Source organism: Neophocaena asiaeorientalis, unplaced genomic scaffold, assembly GCF_003031525.2.
Source record: "Neophocaena asiaeorientalis asiaeorientalis breed wild unplaced genomic scaffold, Neophocaena_asiaeorientalis_V1.1 scaffold260, whole genome shotgun sequence".
Lineage (NCBI taxonomy): Eukaryota > Metazoa > Chordata > Mammalia > Artiodactyla > Phocoenidae > Neophocaena > Neophocaena asiaeorientalis.
In genome coordinates, this window is record NW_020173404.1 from 1,039,982 (window position 1) to 1,064,224 (window position 24,243).

The following is a 24,243-nucleotide window of genomic DNA, read 5'->3' on the forward strand; positions in this document are numbered from 1 at the left end:
AGATTGTTGCTAGGTCCCCAAAACTGGCTGCACGTTAGGAACTTTAACGATCGGGATTTGTGGCCCCTGTTCTAGGTTGCCTGAATCAAAATCTCTAGCAGTGGGAACCAGGACTTCAATTTTTACACTCCTACCCTGGCTTCACATTAGAATAATCTAGGGACCACTTGAAATTACCGATACCCAAGGCTTTGTGCAAAAACATTGAATCAGAGCCTCTGGAAAGGGAATAGCTTGTAAAAGCTCCCTGGGTGATGCTGGTAAAACCAGACCACAGCTCAGCCTGTGGGAACCACAGAGGTAGATGGTGTAGGCTGATGCTGACGTCATCGGATTTTCATCTTTATTCGACAAACCAGAGCAACAAGGAGCAACTACACACCAACCTGGTGGCAGACGCTGCGAGGCTGGTTCCTTTGTCCTGTCAGTGCCCCAGACTGCTCTCCGTGCATTGCTTTAAGTTGAACTACTTATTCAGGGCTTGTGAAAAGTCAGAGCAGATTAAGGAGTTTGCCATCAGCAATGGGAATAAGAAGGCTGGGAGCCCAGAAAGGCTGTTCAGTCTGTCTGCCAGTTAGGGATTTCCATATTGCTTCCAACAAGTCCTAACCACCTGATGGTTCGCTCAGGAGTAAAGAGTCTCTATCCCAGCAAAGTGGAAAGGAAACTCTGTGGCCACCGCAGCTACATTTTCACAAGTTCCTCAGAAGAGTGCTTGGCACACAGTAGGTACTCAATAAATACCTGTTGAATGACTGAATTTCCATCACCACAGCTAAAACCTTAAATAACCTTTCAATATGGTTCACTGTAGATTTTTCTCCCATTTCTGAAAAAAAAATCACTACTACAGTCATCATCACAAAGTATGATATCATGAACAGCTGGAACTAGCAGCAACATTTGTTTAATTTTTTAATGTGGGGTGGACAAATTCTACTTAGATATCTAAGTAGAAGTTTATCTGCTTAAACTTCCAGAAGGATGGGGATTTCAACACTGGCATCTCCCCACTGTGGTGGGCGCAGTAATAGCCCCCCAAAGATCCTAATTCCTAAAACCTGTGAATATATTACTTTAAATGGTAAAGGAGGCAGGTACGATTATGATTAGTAAAGAAACTTGCGACAGAGAATTTATGCTGGATTCTCTGGGTGGTCCAAAGGTAATTACAAGAGTTCATAAAAGATGGAAGACGGAAGCAGAAGGTAGAAGTCAGGGAAATATTTTAAAAAGCTATACTGTTGACGCTGAAGATGGAAAAAGGGACCTGGAGCCAAGGAATGCAGGCAGCCTCTAGAAGCTGGAAAAGGCAAGGACATTGATTCTCCCCTGGAGCCTCTGGAAGGAATGCAGCCCTGCGGACACTCTGATTTTAGCCTAGTGAAAACACATTTCAGACTTCTGACCTTCAGAACTGTAAGATAATAAGTTTGTGTTGTTTTAAGCCGCTAAATCTGTGGTAATATTTTATAGCAGCAATGGAACATTAACACATCACATAATGTTTAAGGGAAAAAAGAATACAGGGAAAAATAGTGACTAAGGTGGTGCTTCTTTGCATTTCAACATAGCAAAGGGCTATATTGGGGTCCTCTACAAAGTGATGTGGCTGACCACATCCCATCAAAACTGTGGTATGGCTTTTAAGAGTACAATGCTGAAATAAGAGTTACGGAGATGCTCACTATAAATCAAATCACAGGACTATACGATAACAGTGGCCATTTCTACCTGGTATACATGTCTGCTTTTAAAAACAAAAGGACTGATATCATTCTAAGGTGTATATGGTAACTGAGAAGAATGTCTCTCTAACCAAGGTCACAACCTGGGCTTACTCCAGGTGAAATGGCCAATATTATTGAGAGGATGGTCTCCCACCCAAACACTCTCTACCAAAATGGTAAGCCACAGTTGCCTAAAGATGGCAACGATGATAAAACCGTACAATAGCCCCCCTTCAGAGGATGTTATAAAGTCATGTTTGAAAGGGCACGCTGTCTCCCTGTCCTTCTAAGACCCGAGACTCATTCATGGCATGGCTGTATAAGACTGGGAAGTTTGTAGCCATACAAGGGGACAAAGCAAGTGGGCTCCTAAAGGGGTTGAACCTCTGACCTCAGCTTCACAACATTATAGCAACCAAGCTCATCAAGGGGAAATGTGTTCAATCCAGTTTTATGTGACCTAGCTCTGAGGCCAGAAAGAAACTTGAAAATTGTGACGTATTACCTCTGCCTCCTTTTCCTTTCCATAGGCTGAAAACAGCTACAAAGGCAGCAGTTATGTAGCTGATAATTATCCTGCAAGAACCTGTATGTGAGGATGGTCAATGGCCATGGCTGTTTGAGTAGTGGGCACATCACAACACGTGGACAACTAGGATAAAGATACTTGAGGATGCATTTGTTATTCCCATCTCACAGATGAGAAAACCAAGGGGCAGGAAAGGTTAGGGCTTTAGGGCTAGGAGTGGCAGCTCTGGGATTCAAAACCAAGCCTTTCTGACTCCAATGTCTGTGATTTTTGTCATCATATACACTACCTTTAAAACAGAAGCGGAATAAGAGAAGTTTGGAGAAAAAGGCATCAGAGAATGACTATGTAGCAACCCCTTCACAAGCCAAGAGGTTTATTTACAGCCATTCATTCATTCAACACTTCTGGAGTATTTGTTCTATCTATACTAGCAATTTTACCCGTGCAACTTGGAACCACTAAAACATCAAAGGATACCAGGTAGCAGGACCTAGAGGCAGAGTAGAGAGCACCAAAATTCCAGAACATGGTCCAACAGTGAGAGAACCTGCCAACTGAGCAGCTCCAGCAATGAGTGGGGAGAGGTTGTCGACTCCCAGGAAGCAGCAGCAGCAGGCAGAGTGACTCAGCAGGTGGCAATGAAGAGGTAGTATCTTGAGCAAAGGCGTCAGATATCCTGTTTGGAAAAACACCACAACCTCAGCATGCAATAGGCTCTGAGAACAGGGCCAGGGACCCAATATGTTGTATGTTGCATATATTGCAGAAAGGACTGATCGTCTACTGGCCTATTCATCTATTCAAATGATAGGCTAACACAGGGGAAGCGGTGGGGGAGTGAGGGATGGCTTCAACCACCACGGCTCTTCAGCAACATTGGAAATGCCTTTTACACCCTGGATCCTCAGGGCCTGCCCCTACCGCCATGGGGATGCTCTTCTGTTACCATAAAGAGCCCAACCACCCTTTATCATGTACATGCCTAAGTGACAGAAACAGAAATCTGAGGGTAAATCTTCAGTTCTGCCATGTCCCAAAGTGCATTCCTTGGAAATAGGATGACCTACCACATACCCTGGTTTGTCAAAGACAGCCCCAGTTACTCACGTTGTCCTGGGATAATTACTAACAGTGTCCAATTTCCTTCTCAAAAATGTTCCAGTTTGAACCATGGTCACCTAACCCAGAAAACCGTTTCTGGGGATATTAACAGCTGTGCTGTCCTTCTGTGAACCTGTAGCATGCCAACTTATGTTGTAAACCTTGAAGAATGAAATATCGTATAAAAATTATGTTGATGAAGGAACTTCAAAGCAAAACATCTATTATTGTCTTGTGTTGTAGACTACTGTTGTGTTACACACAATTTGAGAAATACTGTGTTCAAGTAAACAAGTTTGGTGGTTGTTGGCAGAATACATGGCTTCCCAGAAATTTAACAGAGTAGCGTGTCATGAATTTCCAAGAGGGTCAAATCCTGGGCAGTTTTTCTAAACTTACTTAAACACAAAACCTTTTTTCATAAAATGTCAAAAGAGGTCAATGTTTTACAGAATACTCCCACATTTTCACTCAACAAATATGGGTGCCTAGTCTGTCCTGGAATTGTTCTAGGTCCTGGAGTCAGCAGTATAACAAGACAAAGCCCTTGTGCTCATCAGGCTTACATTCTAGTGGGGGAGAAAGGCAATAAACCTGTAAACAAATAAATATTATAATGTGGAAAACAATGATCTATCCCCCCAAGTGATGGATATTCAAACTAAAGACCACAACAGTCACCAATTCTGAGGAATATTCATGAAGCAATCTGTCTTCAGATATGAGTTGGCAATGATCCATGTCTGTCAAAAGCCATGATTCGATGGGCACCTTGTTTTCTGAGAAGTTTCCCTTAACAAGTCTCCCCTTTGAACTGAGTGTACTTCATTTGTCATTAATATATATGTGCCTCTGGGGGAGTCCATCTGCCTTCGGCTTTTGTTTGTGGACTGGATTCATAATATGTGCCTTTAATACTCTTTCCTGTCCTATCTAGACTGAGGTGCTATTTAAAATAGCATCACTTTCTTTCCAAAGACATGTGTATAGTTGCCTAGCACCCAGGGAATAAATTAGAACAAACGGAGAGTTAGCACATTCTATGCCATACTTCCCACCCCCTAGGGGTGGGACGAGGAACAAGGAGGTGCTTAAAAAAAAAAAAAAACATGCACACACACACACACACACACACAAAAACCTCCTACCCTTTGATTCTGTGCAGAACAGAGACTCATATTGAAATGAATAAGCCAAGTTAAAACTTTCCCTCCCGGAACAAAGCAAAAGGAAAGCCTCTTTATGTTGCAGGGGCTATAGATGCCACGGGCTGAGCCTGTCCCAAAGCTTCCCTCCACTGCTCAAAAACTAAGCCATCTTGCTGCATTTAGCACTTCTCACCAGACCACCCACCCAGACGCGGATACACAAACCACATGTGTGAGGAATGCTGTTCAGCTAGGAAATCAGTATCAGTATTTCAACCTTATTACTTGCACAGACGGCCCTTTTAGTGCGACTCATTTGTTTTATCTTTTCAATAGCTTTGATTATTTTCTTTTAATGGCCTGGATTTATCCTTTTCTACCCTTTTGAAACTTCAGAGCCCTGCAGTGGAGGCCCGCATGTGCTGGAAGACATGATTACGAGGGAAAAGGAGCAAATTGCTTTGCCTTTACTCACCACCACCTCCCCAGTCCCTGTGGCCACCTATTCCGTGCTGACGGCCCAGCGCCCTGCGTTATCATCAACGTGGACTCAAGGAGCCTTCCCATTCAGGTGGCAGATTATTTTTGTTGTTATTCGACAGCTATAGGGCCCAGTTATAACTACTGGAGTGTTTTTCCGTTCGTGCCACGTACGTCTCTCCCTACCGCGTGGGAACCACATTGGTCACCCTTCTCTAATTAAGGGGAAATTAAGACCAAGAGGCCAAGCTGACAGCCCAGGGCAAGTTAACAACCTCTGGAAAAGACTGGAAATGGCCCTAAAGGGAAGGGGCCACATAAACAGGAAGGTGTGGATACTATTAGCAGGCAGAGAAAGCAGAAGCCTTGAAGTGTGCTCAGGCTTCTCTATTTGGGTGGTATTCCAGGCAAGGAGACCCATAAAATACCCGTAGCTACTCCACTAGTAAGCTCATTAGTTTTGGACACTATATCCCCAAATTGCCAAGCAGAGAGGTCTTGGCGTCAGGCCTCAGTTGAGCTGCCATCTCTCTCCAGGACCCCTTGCGTATCCAAGTGGGACCATAATTCTGAGAGACGGTGAAACAAATGTACTGGGGGGAACTGGGGCTCAGTGCTCTTCCCGTGTGAGAGCACTTGGAGATGACAACCTGAGTTGTCTTCAGCAGGCCCAGGATGCCCACCCTGACTTTCTCCATGCTGCAGAAAATTCCAGGCCATTATTTTAAAATAAACAAATGAATATCTATGCTGAAACAAGGGAAGAGATTAGTCCAATTCAAGCCTGGTCATTCAAAAGCTTAACTGTCAGCCAAGCCCATCTGGGACTGATGTTTCCACACCTAAAGTCAGTTGCTAGTTGATAAGATACCAGGCAGTCCACTATCATCCCCTCATGGCTTGTTGCCTGAAGATAAGGTGAGTTTCTCAAATCTAATGTCTCTTTACTCTTAAAGAGCATTACATAGAGCGTTACATCCAATTCCTTGGTTCCTTGCCAAACTGAAAGTATTCTATTCTCTTTGTTGATGTAGTTTTTCTCCTTCCTGTCCAATCAAGGTAGTATTTCTTGTCACTAGAGTAAATGCAAGGCCTTTGTTTAGATTATGAACAAAACCTCTGGGAGAAATAGGGGGAAAAAGAAAAAAAAACACCATGCACAAGTAACCTGGTTTATTCCAAGAATGTACCCTACCATTTCTTGTCCAGTCTCTGCAGAGCTTAAAGAATATACTGGTTTTAGGACACAGAAAGTGGTGCTAGACCCTAGGGACTCACAGATGAATGGGGCACGAACTGTGCTCTCAGCTGGTTCTGATCTCGCCATTCTTTCTTCCTTAAGACCAGCATCACTTCTTGAGAAAGGCTGGGGGCTCATCTTTCCTGTATGCAAAGGGAAACCAAACTTTGGTCGAATGACTCTTTACAACGTACAGTCTTACTGAATTGTTAAGAAAACGGAACCACAACAGATTCGATATGAATTTAAGTGAAACACCTATTTCTGTCCATCTGTACTTACATTTCAACATGGGTTTTAGAGATGGGAAATACATCTGACGAATGCCTTGTAGTTCACATAATAGCATCTACACACACATACACAGTGTATCTTTCAACATAACTACACATACACACTCCATTAAAAAAAAAGATACTGACAGATTTATAAAACGTACTGGCCTTGCGCTGTTAATCTCAAGAATACAATTTACTTAATTTATTTTTGCACTGCATGGTAGCTCTGGCCACCGTTAAGGATCTGTCAGCATTTCCATCATAACTCTATTTTCAGAATACTGGAGTACAAGCGCCAAAATACATATTTACAGTTTACAGACAGACGTGGCTTTGTCTTCCTTTGACTTCTTCAATGCATCTTTACAAGGGATATTTGGGGACGGCAGTGCCTACGTGATAAAAAGGCATCATATAAAACAAAAGAGGTCAAAAGATGTAGACTTCCAGCCCGACTAGACTAAATCATGGGAATCGACTCCTCAGCATTCATGTCAGCTGTAGTAGTCATTATACGCATAGCTTTAGAGCAACAGTCCAAAGCAAGACGATAAGATGTGTGTACATATGGAGTACAAAGCATTAGTACACAAAAATGCTAAGGGTGGAAAGTAACGAGCATGCAGCAAACTAGTCCAGAGCTGGTCACCTCCACAGTGAGAAAAATGAACACACACCACCCAACACCAGCACTGACCACTTCCAACACTGAACATCCAACTCTGTCACCTGGGGAGAGTTAAAACATTTACGAATAAAGTCTCTCTTACACAATATGTCAACTTGTTAACATGTGCGGGGCTTGAAACAGTATGTGGGATGTTATGCACGCCTAAACTGTCTATTTTAAAGAGCAGTTAGGTCTGTAAAAGTTATCAGGAGAAACATTTTTGGTGGAAGAAAGTTTTTAGTGCAAGAGAACCAACTTTATTGGCTCTTTACACAAAATGTGGGTAATTATTCAGATTAGAGAGATTTGCTTCGCAATTTTAAAATGTTTAGGACACTCTCCTAGGACTTTTTTCCTCTACAGTTTTTGTTCCTAATCTTAAGTTTTTATGTTCTCCCCAACTTTGACACAATATGCAAGCATATATAGACATCTCTATTTGTCTGCATAGAGAGAGAGAGGTGGATTATGGTGAAGAAACAAAATAGCTGCAAGCATTTTTGTTGCTAACTCGTCTGCTATATGCTAAGATAGAAGCACCCCCTCTCATACATATCCTGCTGCGAAACCAGGGGCAAAAGGTAATTGATAAGGGGGGGAAAAAGTTCTGTACGTGTTTCCTTCCCCTCAAATTACTGGGGGAAAATTTAAAGAAAGTTTATCATACTCTGGCTGGCTTAAACCGTAGTCACACTCACCCAATTAATTTTATTTAGACCAAAAAATTAAACCCTGCCATTTTCCCTTTGTGCTTAAAAAAACCAAAGCCATGTTAGAATCCACGCATGCCAAAAATCTTTTTAACAGGTTTTAAAGGTGAGTGTATATAAACGTGGCAGAACTGAGTGGGTTACTTTAAGTATAACTATTTGAATTTAATGGAAAGGGGATTTATTATTTCTGCATTTAAAAATTAGATGAGAGCAAGAGTTCAACTTCTAAAAACTCAACAGCATGACTCTTATTCTATTGGAATTTCATGGAAAATTCATTTTGCTGTCTCTATGAATAACAGAAGGGCAAGTTTCCTGAATTTTATTAATTTACAGATGATATTCTGAAGACATTTACTTTATTACCTAAATTTTAGGTCTAAAGTTTATCACTGTAATAGCTTCCCTTCTTGCTATCCTTTTTGTCTTGTTACATATGTTAACCAGTTTCTTGGTTAGTAACCTAGGGAACAAAAAAATCTTTACATTGCCAAATCATGGTTTTGGCCACACAATTTAGATACAAAAATAAAAATGGCCCAAACTACATATATACATTTCTAGTTAAGCTATATAGATATTTTAGTTAAACCACATACATTTCTGGCTTAATTAGAATATGTGGATTAGCATTTAGAAATTTTTAAAGATTTTTAAATGTTGCAAAAAATTCCATATAAGCATTGCCCACCCCTTTCACCTGTAAAGTTAAAAAAAGAAACAAAACACAACTAAAACCACTCAATTCATCAGTCACCTAATGTCCAAAATGACTCACAAAGTTTCTCTGTAATTAAACATTGAGAAGTGGACTACAAAACAAATGCTTCAAGGTCGGTCATGCCAATCATCAAGAGTCATAACATTATTGAAAAAGTACACTTGTCCTCAACGGGATGCTTCTGAAAAGTAATTTACAAGGAGTATGGCTGTATTATAATTTTTTTAAAGGAAAAGATAGTGTCTCTGGATAGAAAGAAACAATGTAAAAAAAAAAAAATCCCCTTGTTGAAATGCAGAAATAACTCCATTATCAATCTGCATTTACATTCCTGCCCAAAAGAATGGGTCTGGAAAGACCATTTTCTGTACAGACACTAGTTAATCTCTGTATGAAAAGACAGCATCTGGCATGGGAATAAACAAGGGAGATACTGGTCCATGAGCACACATAGAGACTTTCTTAAGGCTGATCCAGTGAACGAACCTTTGGATCCAGAAGTATTTCTTCGTTTCTTTTCTTTTCGGTTGAATTCCTAGCCAAAACTTGGAAGACGAACTGTTCACATTTTGCATTCTCCACTTATGGAGAGAATGGAATAATGACACCAAAAGTACTTTGGTTTGGTTTTTTTTTTTTCTTTTAAAAATAATTTGCTTTCTTTTGCATGCCACAGGACAGATTTCTAGTTTCAAAACAGGGTACAGCAAGAACAAAAATATCCCCCCCTCCCCAACCATCTTTATATTCACCAGTACAAGAAATCCTTCTGGAAACATAAGCAAGTGACTAAACAGGTATCGAACCGCTGAATCTACAAGTTAATACATAATCTGTTATGGCAGAATAACCAAGAATTTTCCCCCAAAGAAAGATTTTAATTTTTCAAATATAAAAGAGTCTAAGAGGATCATATGTGAACAAACAAAAATCTCTTCTTCCAGGTTTTATGGTAAAGATGGGTAACACACTGGCAGCCAAAGAAAGCTGAAAACTCTTACTAATAAATAGAACCAAATGAAGAATTTCTACAACATTTCTTTAGAAAACAGAACCAGAATTCCTCTTTTAAAAATTATGATCCTGTGGAATGCATTCACTTCCATATTTACCTAATACCGTAACAGTAAAACAGACACAAGGATGTTGATGACATCTCAACAATGCTGGATGCAGGACGTTTACAGGTACACGTTTGTTTAAAAGTCCTACAGGTTTATTGACTAAGGCTAGACAGCAATTCGTATGATCCTATTTGGTGCGTTTTCTAACCATGGTCCAAGATCATTATATGGATACAGCCAAGGACTGGGCCCCAACTTTCAGGAAAAAGACCACAAAGAAGAAAATCAGGGTGGCTACTTGGTCCCCCCAGTTGATCATTTGTGTCCTGGGACTGGAAAAACAAGGTGGAAAATACAGACTGCAACGAGTTAAGGGACTTGGAAAAAGTTGGTGGAGAGTGGCACGGTATACGAGTAAGGTCACTGGGCTTGGGATGGCAAGGGTGCTGCATTGAAAGAGCATCCACGGGACCGAGTACTTAGAATGTCTTGTGGTGTCATTCCCTCAACGACTCTAGAATATCTGTATGCGATAATAAATAGATCAGTTATGTAATAAGGCAGTGTGTTGAATATGCATTCGTCCTGTGGAATGAACCACCACAGAGAGAGATACATGATACCATACACATTCTTTAAGTTTTCTCGTGTTGTATTTGATCTGTTTGTTTTCAAGGCTATCCAGGCTAACTCTTCCCGGGGATTTTCTTGGAGAGAAGAGTGGTCCGCTGAGGCTGGTTTGCTTAACCTCTCCTTTATCAAGAGATGATGACTGGCTTTAAAGAAAAATAAAGCTGAAGGTTGTTTGCTTTTTATTTTTTCCCTTTTGGTTGCATCATTCTGAGTGTTTCCATATAAACAAACAAGAAAAAAAATCACAACCAAAAAAAAACAAAAAAAAAAACCAGAGTTTTTGATGCATCCAGTTGTTGTAGCCTCAGGATGTTCCAGATGTTTCCAGGTAACTCTGTAGTTTACGGACTGTGGTTTTGTCCAGCGAGCAAAGGTCAAAATCAAATGTTGTGTTTGTGATATGAAAGTGTCCAGTTTCTTCTATAAGGTTCACAATCTAGAGGAGTAAATAAGAGAAAGTTTAGGCAATAAGCAATAGACATCAAAAGGCAAAAAGAGAGAGAGATGGAGGGAGTCAAATATGGAACCAAGTGATTAATAGTCTCATTTATAGCAGGAAGGTCCTATACTGGTAATGGCACCAAACTACTTCTTAGCCAGTTTGGTAGGTCAAAGGAATATTAACCCTTTGAATTTCTCAATGAGAGCAGACTACCTGTTCTCATTCATAGTCTTTAAACTGATTCCTACTTCCAAGTCATCAACAGACCTTTTTACTATAGGGGTGGGAGTGAGAATGGGTAGCTAGTGGGAGATAGAATTTCAAGACCCCTTTTAAAAATTAGTTACTGACTCAATGGACAGTGGCTGTCCATTAATAGATGAAAGGAAATTCCAGCCTAGAAATAACAGAACTCCTTATAGAAAAAGTACATACACGCAGACACATATATATATAATGATCATTTTTCTTAATAGATGAAAGGAAATTCCAGCCTAGAAATAACAGAACTCCTTATAGAAAAAGTACATACACGCAGACACATATATATATAATGATCATTTTTCTTTCTGATTACATTACTGTTGAAAGTTTAGAAAACTCAAGAACCCACAAAGAAAAAGAATAAAACTGTCTACATTTCCACCTCCTGAAGATCATGGGTAGTGACTAGAAAGGGGCTCAAGGAAGCCTTCTGGGGTGCTGGAACTGTTTTGTTGCTTGACTTGGGTGCTCGTTACAAAAGATGCATTCACTTTGTTAAAATTCATCTAGTTGTACATCTTGTTATGCTTTGACAAAAAATAAATAAAAATCTATAGTCATTCCATTAGTCACGTTCAGTTGATGCACTTGAGTATCTGGGGTGATAAGTATCATCTGCAGAAAGAAAGGATGCCTTTGTCTCCCCATTTGGGAATAGTTATACCTCATTTCTTGAATTGGCTCCAAGTTCCAGAAATATGATAAACAAAAGTGGTTGACAGAGGCACTATTGGTCTTGCCTGGCTTTCGGGAGGATGCCTCTAAGGTTTCAACATTAACAGTGATGTTGGTTATGGGTTTGAAAGAATCTTTTATCATGTTACGTGTCTTTCTATTCCTATTTTACTAATAATTTTGACAGAAATAGATGCTATTCCTGGATAGTATGGGTTCTAGGTATGTTTGTTGTGAGTAAATTGGGATGGAGGGGGGTTGATTTTAGTAAGCTTTGTCGGGGAGAGAGGAAAATCCGCATCAAGATGAAAGAAAAAGTATTTGCACAGAGAAACCAACTGGCAAACCATTTTGCTTATTTTTAGTTGTCTGTTACTCCTTTTCTATCACATGTTTCTGTTCTCTTTAGTACAATCATCTTAAAAGGAATAATTTTAACTATTCAGCCTATTACTTATTCAATGAAGTTTTAGATTATCTAATTTCCGGTTGAAAAAGCAGAATGGAAACTTTTGACCTTTTCTTCTTACAGTTAGTTTTCTTCAAAAAAAACAGTAAATTTGTGAACTATTCCCTATGGGTCAGTGGCTCTCAACAGAAAATGTGCTCCCTATTCCTGACATATTTGCCGCAGAAACATAAGACATAGTGAACCTCAATCCCATTAATTGCGCAACTCCAGACTGAGCTGTTATTGCCTTATTCAACCTCTGGAACTATTTTTTTTACAGATGTAACTATGGGTTTAATAACAAAATCAGTTACTCCCATTGCAAAATCATGACAGACACAGCGAACTGCCTACATAATATCCATTTATCCCTTCTTCTTTACTAGCAGAAGCTTGATTTTCTGGGAGTGGCAATATGCCCAGCTATATACTTGCCTCCGAGACCCACCTGCAGCACTGGGCAGACACTGCTATTTACAGTTTATTTGTCAGAAGTCACTGGCCTTTTAGGAAAATTTTCGAAAGGGTATGGACAATGGGCATGAGGCTTTTGCCCTCTGCTCCTCCTTCCTGTCTGGAATGAAGATGCCATCCTGGAAGTGCAGCAGTTGTCGTCCCCTCAAGTGGATGAATGCAAGATGTGAAAGATGGCAGAGCAGGAAGGCGAGGAGTCTATGTCCTCAGTAGCATCTTTTCCACCACACGGACCATGAATCACTTACTTCCAGGCTTATTATTATATGGGGTGGCGAGGAAGGGGGGGATGCAGGGCGGAGAGGGAGCCTTACTTGCTTAAACCACTGGACTCAGCGTTCTATCACACGCATCAAGAGAATATCAGAAGGGGTGTTCCCAGTAATGGTTAAAGTGTGACATTCACATAAGAATTTATCAAGCTAGATCTTATTATTAACACTAAAAGATCTAAAATGAACCCTCATTTGCTTTATTAGTAAATAGTTAAAACAGAGCTTTAGATAAGTCAGCCACACACATCTATATACATAGAGAAACACGCATACACAGCTCTGTCCACAAACAGAAGACTTTCAAGGCAATCAAATACTTACTATAATACATATTTAACATCGATTGAATTAAAAGTACTTTCCAGAGTAAAGTATCTTTTTTGCTACATTGTGTAGAAACACTATAGACGGAGTGAAAATGTGTAAACTTCAGTATAGAAACAAACAGCTTCTTCAGAGAGCTCTTTCGGGATGAAAACAAATAGCCTTTCAATTTATACAATGGAAGCAAATGACAATTATTCCAGAGTGTGAATCCTCTCCTCAACTAGCTGGTCAGTAGGTAAATGACCAAGCACTCAGAACAGAGAATCCTGAATTTGGCATATCAAATTCTGACTCTGCTCACTATTTGAATGGCATTGGACAGAACACAATAACCCCTGGGCCTCAGTCTCCTCATCTGTAAAATGGGGACAATGCCACCTGTTCTACCTATCATACAATGTTGTTCAGAGGATCAAATAACATACGGAACATGAAGCTTCTTTATAAACTGCAAATTGCTACACAGATGAGGGCAACATGATTATGATTACCATGTAAACATAAACTTATCCTTAATTATCTGGGAGGTAACTATATAGCACATGAATTTTCAGACCCAGTGCTTTTTCCTCTGCCCCTCATTGACTGTTAGCCATTTCATTAGCACTAAAACAAATGAAGCAGGGAAAATGCCAGAAGCTAAAGCTCAGAAAAGACCTCCTTGAAATTAAAAAAAAATTATAATAAAAGGAGGGAGGGAAGAAAGCAGGGAGAACAGTAGCTGAGGTAAAGTGGTTGAAATGACAAACTAAAACCACAATGTGGGGATAAGGAAGTACAGCCCTCCATTTTCCCTTGAAAATGACAGGTAACTCACCCCTTTAAAAAAATAAATTTCTGTGACTCAATATAGTTGCTCACTAATTACTTAGCAATAGGCAGAAGACAGAGTAATAAAAAAATCCCTTCTAGAAAAGGCCACTTGGTTTTAAAGCAAATAAACACATTTGCCCACTAGGATATTCGGCCCTGTCATCTCACGTGCGCTGTACTACCTTGTAGGTTCTGGGGATTCAATCACAGCCCTCGCGTCTCCTCCACAACCAACACGCAAAGAAATGAAGGGGATCTTATCAATCTCACTAAATGAGCCCTGCATTTTTATGGGAGCTTATAAGAATGCATCCAGGCGGAGGCAGAGACAGCCTTAAAGTAGTAGCGGTGGCAACAGATGGGGCGTTCAGGACTATTTCCAATGGGAACAGCATTAATGATTTGAATTATTAGAGCATGAACCTACACCCTCAATTAAGTAAAGACTTCATGAAGAAAAATAAATGTGGGTGCCTTTCCATGAATCCTGAAAGAGTCAGAACATCAGAAACACCACGTTAACGTGCTTCACTGCAATGACACAGCCACAAAGCCTAAAAGCACCACCCTGCTGGTCCCTGAAGGACGCCACGCTGCCTGTCTATAGGAATCCCCGCTCTGCTGATGCACCGTGGCTCTACCTTGGTGTCATTACCCTGCATCGTACTGCAATGATGAATCCAACTCCAAAATAATAGCAATAATAAAGGACAGACTGAGTGCAGATAAGGAAAGCAGGCAAGGGCACATGGTATATTATAGGTAGTGGAAAAGGAGGCGTATGTATACTGCTTAACTCATTCTTCAGACGATGGTTGTTGTGAAAACATCTGTGATGGATTATTTCCTGCCACGTCGGCTTTGGAGGGGGTACCACGCAGGCCTTTTTTTTTTTTTTTTTTTTTTTTTTAAACAGGGTAAGCTCCACTTGTTAAGTCTGTAGCTCCTTCCCCCAATCCCGGTTATAAAAGTTATTAAAAGGCAGATGCATTGTAGTCTGATTATGCTTTTTTATATTTTTTATGTTAAAAAAACAAAACAAAACAGTATTCTTTCCACCCGAAGCAGCCTCTTTGCTGAGTGGGAAGTAATGGACAAGCTTTGCTTTAACTGCTTCTGTCTGGTGGGGAGTCAGGTGTGGGGTAAGTTAGGACTTCCTGGAGAATGGCCCCAGCTATGGATGGGGAAGCCCTGTCTACCGTGTGACAACGTGTGCCCTACCCTGGGTCAAGAGGCATCCTGGAGAAAACACTTCTCAGGGAGAGTTTTCCATGTTGTTAGAACACTCTGATATACCATTTATTCCCCAACTCCCTGAAGAAAATTCTAAATGTATAATAGCTGTTACCTAAATTGCCGAAACCATCCTCTAAGGAAGCCCTGGTTTTCCTCAGAGGTTTTTTGTTTTTCTCCTAAGGAGGATGCAAATCCAGACTCAGAGCTGGAACTCCAAGGGAGTTTAGAAGTGTTTAGAAGTGTTCAATCTCCCATTCCAAATGAACGTGGAACATGTGGTTTAAAGAAGAATCAAATTATTAGTCAGTCCGAGGTACAAACGTCTCTGGTTTTGACTGTGTCTACTGTACTATATTTTTACCTTATGGAAAAGGGCCTTAAGAACACAGCCTCTCTTGATCCAGCGCTTTCTGTTCATTAATCTAGATGCTGGGTGCCAGCACTGCATGTCCCCAGAATAAAACAAAGATATTAACCACCTTTTGTGAGCCAAAGAAAAGTGTCAGGCCAGATTTTTTGACAGGATGTATTTAATAGGAAAAGACCTGGGATGGGATCCTGAGCTCACCAGAAATCCTGTCTCAGGTGCTGGGGTCTGTGTGGCTAATACACAGACTCTGTGGAATGCAGTCCACAAGATGAGCAGTGCTCAAGGTGGAGAATAACATTAGTCCTCAATAGTTCTATGTTTTACAATAGGAATTAATTAAGCAGTAAACCGTGACAGGACATGCATCATGGTATCATAATCACAAGCCTCAGCTGCATTACAAGGCAAAAGGCCAAAGACTGAGAGCTTTCAACTGGCCTGGGAATGCAATTAGGGTGAAACGCTGTGGGCCCTGGAGTGCCTTTATGCCAGGTTAAAAATTCATGGATATCACTCTCTCCCTCTAGAACACTAAAATAATCCACTTCGATGGAATTCTCCAGTAAGCCACCTTCCCTCACAAGTCTTTCAAAGGTCAAAATAAAGGACAGTGTGAAATTAGGAATGCCAATGACACCCCAAGGTAAGACCCTGCTCAAAAGCCTAGTATCCTCAACTCACTGGTTGGCTTTCCTGGTGAAGGGGTCCCGACCCTGACCAAACATCTGTCTCGCTCTCCTACGAGACGCACTATTTGGGCCCAACTTGTGCTGTAATAGCTTTATTAGACAACTGCTCCACAGTGGTTCAAAGCTGGTGTTCGGGAAAGGATGGGAAAGTCAGCTAATAGATTTACCATCACCATTCAGGCAATTAGCCCCAAATAATTGGTAAGTGGCAGGCTGAACAATTTTCAGTTACACAGAAGAAAGCTGAAGAAAAATGCTATCGAAATACTAGGATATGTCTTAGGGTAAGCCACTCAAACCCTGCTCCCCGACCCATTACGCACTGAGATAGAAATGCAAGAAATGCAACTTATCCCCAATTAAGAATTAAATAGGGTCTATAGTCTTTTGTTCAAATCTGAAACTCTAGAAGGGTTAAAAAGCTTATCAGACCAATCAGGGAACTTGGAAAGTTTGAGAGCATGTATTTATAGATTTAAGCAAAAATGTTCACAAAATATAAATGTGACCATCAGCCATTAAACATTAAAAAAAAATAACCCATACACAGCTGGGGTAGATTAAGTACTAATTTTAAGTCATTTGAAAGTAGTAAAAAAATTCAAGCAGCAAAAAAATCTACAAACCCACCCTGGAATTTAGAACCCAATCTTCTCTTTGGGTGTTAAAGAAAAATTATTTTATCAATAGCCACTGTTAATGCAATGGACGCATGTGCTGTAACTATGAGAACTAAAAACCATCCTTCTTATCTTCTCAAAACATCAAATTGTACTAATAGAAGTTTCCCCACTCTACAAGTCTTCTACAGTTGAGTTCATAATAATAGAATGTATGTTATACAAGATAAGACAAATGAGGAAAATATTTATTTTCCTTAGAATAGCATTGGCAAAGGTTACTAAATTGAATCACAAATGTTTACAGCACTTGACTGCAATTCTTATCACTGTTTTCCCACGAAACCAGAAGCCTGGCCCCAAAGGTTTCTGCATTCCTACCTTCCCCTCCCTCAGCCCGCATGACAGCATCAGACGGCTGAGGGATCAGTATATTCCAGCATCATCACCTCCCCATGTGCCCAGTTTTCATCGTACCGCGGAAGCCCCAAAGCAGACTTCTGGGCAGCCTCGGAAATGAACCCCCCCACCACCACCTACTTTGCAGGTGGCACTGGGCCAGTTCTGAGAGTGTGGGGCTTTCAGAAGGCCACCTGGCGTGGCCTCCAGGTGCTATTACACTAGCCCAGGACAAACTAGGCCTTGACGTTTCTGGAAAGGGTTGTGTTAAAAAGCATTTCTCACCTGCTGAAGAATGTGTCTTTCCCTCAGCGTCATCAACCTTCTGTGAAGCTCTACCAGTTCATCTAGGTATGCCTGAAAGAGAACAGCATCCCCCACAAAGAACAAGCACTTTAAGGAAGCAGTTCAAAAATAAAAGAATAAACAAATAAGAACATACAAGCAGTGGTTAGAGGCTCCACATACTACCCTCTACCCCAGGCTGTGTGGATGCACTGCCCAAGGCCTTTGCAGACCAAATCTCTCTTGGCCAACTATTAACTTTTCAAGCCAGCTTTTTATTGATAAAAAGGGCAATTCTTGCACTTATTTGCTCTCAACAAGGTTCAAGTGAGCAGGTTCCCCCTCTCCCAACAACGCCTCTACAGAGAGAAGGGGAACTCAATGAAAAATTGTGAGTTTAAATGTATTATCACAGTCTACACTCTTTTTTTTTTTTTTTTAACTATTCTTCCATCTTAGAAGCATTTTAACAGAAAAAAGCCCAAGTTTGAATATGGAAGTACTGATGCACATTATCAATTATGTCAGGGCAAACTGAAAAGAAAAAAGCCCTCTTGGGTCCCTCCTGGTCACATCTAACATTGCTAGTGAACAGCAAGTAACAGGACAGAAGAATGTCTTATGAAAAATAGAGGTCACTATCCACATTAGCATCTGCTTTGTCAAGAGCTCCCCTGAAAAGGCAGAGGTGCACCTCTGTATACTCAGACTCATGGTCTTTGCTAGCATAAATGCCTGGATGTTCCGAGTGCCATTTGCAATGAAGGCAAAAGAAAGGTCTGTGAAGCATTAGCCAGGCCCGCCCCTGCAAAGCACGTGAGGACCCTGCCCACAACGAGACACAAACCCCCAACAGCCCTTGAAGTCAGATTTTGGATGCGTGACTGCACACTTGGGGAAAACACACTGCACTGGGATCAGATGTCCTGCTCACTTAAGTCTGAGATTCCTTAACCCTCCACCTGCACTACAATTCTCTCACCTCCCAATTCAATGGGCCTGAAATCCCTTGGCAATCATGGATAGCGTAAGGCCAGGCTTAACACTGGAGATATAAACAAGACTTGGAAAATAAACTACAAAGCATTGGGAAGAAGTGCTTGTCATTTGGAGGTTTCAGGCGTTTCTGATGAAGAAAACGAAAGGAGAACCAGCAAGGATGATCAAGGGAAACACAAAGAAATGGAAGAGGGTCAGTGCTGGAGCACTCACAGTAATGGACTGGACACCTACCTTGTCACATTCACCATTCTTTATTTGCTTATCTGATTTGCTTTGCTTTATTGGACTTTTCACTTCAAGAATCTAGGGATCAAAGAGAACACAGTTAAATTTGATTTCTAGCACTTCTTAGCTAACCAACCACCTAAACGAAGGGACTTAAGAATGAAATGTCACAGTGCTTTGTGACCACCTAGAGGGGTGGGATAGGGAGGGTGGGAGCGAGACATAAGAGGGAGGAGATATGGGGATATATGTATATGTATAGCTGATTCACTTTGTTATAAAGCAGAAACTAACACACCATTGTAAAGCAATTATACTCCAATAAAGATATTTAAAAAAAATGAAATGTCATATAATAACATCACTTTCCAAAGAGCATCTCTCCTCCATACATTTTCTTTCTTCTCCTCTAATCTTACTTTCTCTGGGAAAATAAATTACGTATATGTGAAATGCTGAGTCAGGGCAATAGAACTTAAAAAAAAAAAAAAAAGAAGGTGACGATAAGGAAATTGATCTAAGCTTCCAAGGCTGCTTCTCTTTTGTGACAACACTCTCACACATATGTACAGCAGCTGAGTTGTAGTGGATTACAGTCCCCTCTGGCAAGAATTTTTTCTTATTCATTCTGTTGTTTCAGCATGACTACCAGTGCTCGGTACACTAAGGATGATAAGACAAACACTCAAATACCCTTTTTAGTACCTGACTTTCAGATTCTAAAAAGTACTCACTCGTATCCACTAAACTGAGGCAGCTTTGGAAATGAAGGTTGCCGTCAGTGACACTGGTTGCTCCCAACTTGGGATCCTCCCACTCAAGAAATAAAGAGCTAGGACTATCTTCTGTATTTCAAGAAATGATGTGTTTACCCATGATAAATATCAAGTGCCTTTCCTTTTATCTGACCCAATTGTAGCTTAGGTTACGAAGAGCAGTTTTGCATACTGTTCAGACTGTTGGGAGCTACGTTTCTAATTAATAAAAAGGAGAAACAAATTATTACTTAATAAATACAATTGATTTATTAGAATTTTCAAAATTGAGAATTATGAGGGAAATATTTTTAAATGGCCCTTGCTTAAAATGGTTGAGAACCACTGAAATTATTGATGAGTGTTTACTAATGTATAGAAACATAAAAAGCAAGGTAATTTGTCTTTTTCATTATATCCTCATTACCAAGTGAGTTATTATAACCTGAAGCTAATATTAAGGAAGAAAATGCAAAATAAAGGAGATATTTAAGAAGTCTCATATTCCTACTGCTCTTCTTTTTATCCATTTCTGCTTTAACACACACACACACACACACATACACACACACACCCCCCACTCTCCAGTTCTGTTCAAAGGTCTACCATCTTCCAAAACACAAAAAAGATTTTTAAAATGAGTTCACATTTATTTTGTAATTTAATTTGTAGAAAGAGCATTGATTGGGCTCAGAAACCCAAGTTCAGGTACCAGTCCCATCATTCATCATTTCTGAACCTCAAAAAATGAGAAAAATGAGAGAGATGAACAAGATAACATCCAGGTTTCCATTCAGCTGTAAAATTTTCTACTACAAATAAACACTGTATCTATTGAGGATGACATTCTAGAAAAGACCAAGTACTTCTCTAAGGGTACATATTCCTTTGAATTTAGGAAAATGTATAAGTAAGAAGTGAGCTCCTAACAGAATCTTGCCTGAGAACAGCCTTTATTTCTTCATTTTTAACATTAAGATAACCAGAAGACCAATGTGACCAAGCTAACTTCAAATACAATACTTCTGGCAACACAAGGAAATTACTTAATCACAGAGGCAAAGCAATAGTTTTTTTAACATGCTTCACTGTAAAGGAAACCAAACACCCCACTACATTCAGAATTTCCTTCTCTGTTGTTGAAAATGAGACCTCAAGGGAACACTGGCGCTGAGACCTAGGAGTAAGTAGGTCAGTAGATGGCACTCCTCACCAACTCAGATCTGGGGCTGGGCCCAAGCAGAGCAGATCTGCAATTTCAGGCAAGAGGAACAAACAGTGCCTGCCTGCCTTGTGCACTAGAAAATGGAATTTTGTTCCCATCATATCCCACCCCAGAATGCCCCCCCTCCATTCCAGGCCCCCAAGTCATTGCCCTCTGGGGGCCAAGTGACTGAGAACTCTCTATTTGCCATATAGAGCTGTTAACTAGGTTGAGAGAGTTCCACCACCTTTTCTTCAAAGCAGAAAATAGACAGAACATTCAGGGCGCTGAAGTCCCACCCTACACATTCCGTGAGTGCTACAGCACAGAAGGCCCAAATACATTGAAATCCTAGTTTCTTTCTTCTGAAGCTGCAGTGGCAGGAACAAAAGCCCCGGGTGTCAGTGATCCGCCTCGAGTTACTGAGTGGCTGCCCAGAGAGGGCTCAGTTAATCTTCCTGCTTTGATCTCTCCCTGCTCCAAAATAAACAGCTTTGTCAAAACCTCATTCTGAGAGCTGAGCCATGCTGAAGACAATTGTTTTATTTATGATCATTTCTTATCTTTAAGGAAACGACTCCAGAATAGAAAAGTACGGCACCTTGTCTTCCACGGGCTGATTTCAAACCAGTTTAACTGGATAGACTCTTTTATTTCATTCAACATGCCTTGCAGGCTGATAAGTGATTTATCATATTCTGAATATTAACTCAGGTCCCATGGATCGCTTCCTTCCTTTAAGGCCCCCTCACCTCCCTCCCTTCTACACTTTCAGCCAAAAAGGATCTGGAATTTTGATTTTGTTTGAAATTCACATAACAAGGTTTGAAGTTAAAAAAAAAAAACCAAAAACCTTTGGTTAAAATGGCACGGCACTATTATTTCCTATTAAGCTGTATGGGAAGAAAAAGCCACCCGGACTGCTGAGATGCACCATTTATGCACGTGGTAGTCTCTGAAAATAGAACTGCGATGAGTTGCACTTCTCTCCTTAATCTGAGGATATGGCTTGAGAGTCAAAATTTCAAGATTATTATTTTTCTGTATTCCTTTGTGAGGACTGACAACTCAATTATTCAGCAGATGGATTCTTTACTGATGGGTCTTTCATGTTAATGATCACTAGTAGCTCCTAACAATACTCAGGTTAATTACTTGCTTTGTTGACATGTGGCTCTCTCCCTGCTCACTTTTTTCCAAGAGTTAGAAAATGTTTGACTCAATTAGCACTTTCTCTCTTCCCTAGTCCCTAGAAGACTGAGAAAAGGTAAGGAAAACACAGCTTTATCTGATAATTTACAGAAACTTGAGAGACCATTATCAACCTACAGACAGAGAACAGCCAAGGGATATGGAAGAATAAAACTCAAGAGTCTTCCCATGTCACAGTTTGGCCTTCCCAGTATGTTCTCATCTATTTTATGTGAAATTTCAGATCATCATCATCATCACTATCACACACACACACACACACACACACACACACACACACACACACACACACACACACACGACTAAAAAACACTCCAGTTCTAAGACATAGGTCCAAGGAGGAAAGCACCCTGTGGTACATTTATTTCCTACCCTAAACTAGTTAAAAGTGAAAGCATATGGACCTCCTTATTATGCTTATAGGTGTATGGAGAAAATGACATATAACTGAGTACTCCTGACAGATTGATGATTCACATGTGTGAAGCTACATCTGTCAAATAAGCATATGCCAAGGAACTAGTGGTATGCTATTTAATTGGATAAAGTAATTTTTACCCTTTCTAGATAGATGATACCATTTATTTTTGTTTTCATTCTGCTAGACAGGTTAATAAAAAAAAAAGTCTGACAAAGACTCTAAACCTTTCCCTGAGACCAGGGCCAGCTCAAGACTGCCCGTCAGGAAGGGATTAGGGGCAGTTCTGTCTGCAGGGCAAGATGGGGGCTTGTTGGAGCTGCATTTATTTAGCAAGCATAGTCTTAACTCTGACTGGAAAATATGCTGAAGGAGACTACTGTGGGGTACAAAAGCACACCCTAATGTCCTTCACTCCTGGCACTGCCACTGCCCAGGAAGTACCCTAATTTTAATATACCACCCACTGGAAGCAGAAATTAGGCCTATATAGGTTTAAACTGGATATAAAAATATATTCGAGGTCTGAATGCTATTCTTTTGCCAGCTCATACTGAAGCACACACTTATAAATATAAGAAACCCAAGTAATCTAGTTTAGCCAGCCCCGGGCTCTTCTCAACTGAGTGGCAGTGATGGTTATACCCATTGCCCTCACTTTCCCCTGAAACGCCTGACTGGAGGTGAAAGCTGGCTGGGCCAAGGGCATGGCTGGCACTGGAGGTGGGGAAGCACGTGGACTTCGGGGAGTCAGGATAAGGAAGAAGAATGCACACCTCCTTGAATGGCCAGTCTGTAATGGATGATGAGGTTGGGCCTGCAGTCACAAAGGAATTGCAGTTGAACTGTAACTGGTGAGGTAAAGAACACTGATATTATTTCTACTTAATAATGCAGGCTTTAAGTTGTAGATAACCTTTATAAATGAGGAATTTTGAGAGATTTTTCCTTATGCTTTACACAAAATTTAAAATGAAAAAGGCTTCGGCTATAAAATCACAGTTTCCCCATAAAACAAAGATCACAAATCCAAGGGCAAGTGTATTTAAAATCACAGGTAGGACACCTGTGAAACAGAATAATTTTACAAAACCACATTTCCTTTATTTTCAAGTTAACATTCATACAGTAACTTGAATTAAGCAATTATTGTAGAGGTCATGTGGAATTTGTCTAAACGAAGAAATAAGAATAACATGGTAATAGAGTATCAACTCAATGCATAATGACGGTTTTACAATACTTGAAAATAGTTCATTTTAGCAAGTATTTAAAATAATCATTTGTTTAACAAAAGCTCTTCATCACAGCTTTTGAAGTTCTGCCTAGACCTTATCCAAATAACTATATTCTGAGTTGATAATCAAATTCACAAGCTTTCCTTTACCTTGATTTATAACAGCAATGATAATGACCACTGTTTACTGTGTATTTTATAAACTATTCCTTACAATCCCAAGTGATAATCCTTTTTCCTGGATGAGCACACAGAGGCAGAACACCTATAATAATAACCATCTATCATCAACCGTTTGCCAAGAAGGTATGAACAATGCCTCATGCCCTTTACATATATTTTTTGTCATCCTCCCAGTAACCAGCAAGGTAGATATTAATATCCCCATTTACAAATGAGGAAACTGAGATAAGTTAAAAGTTATTTTCCCACTAATAAATTACTGTAAATTAGTAAAACAAAGAACCAGGCTTTATATTAGCTCCAAAAGTCATATTCTTTCTTATTCACTTAACAGCCTACTTACAACTGAGGGGGAAAATATACAGAAATCAGGAATA

At 40.3% G+C, this 24,243-nt stretch overlaps 1 protein-coding gene across 2 annotated transcripts in view; it reads right to left on the reverse strand.

Moving 5' to 3' along the window:
- Positions 1-6,192: 6,192 nt before the first annotated feature.
- Positions 6,193-24,243, reverse strand: part of MLLT3 (MLLT3 super elongation complex subunit) — a 256,728-nt gene continuing 238,677 nt past the window's right edge. The window contains exons 10-13 of one of the 2 annotated variants that reach the window (XM_024747166.1): positions 23,223-23,297; positions 18,864-18,935; positions 17,631-17,702; positions 6,193-10,746 (exon numbers count right to left, since the gene is read on the reverse strand). In XM_024747166.1, coding sequence (XP_024602934.1) covers positions 10,615-10,746; positions 17,631-17,702; positions 18,864-18,935; positions 23,223-23,297 — 351 coding nt within the window. In that variant the 3' untranslated portion in view covers positions 6,193-10,614. The remainder of the gene's footprint in view (positions 10,747-17,630; positions 17,703-18,863; positions 18,936-23,222; positions 23,298-24,243) is intronic. The other variant, XM_024747167.1, reaches the window with a different exon arrangement.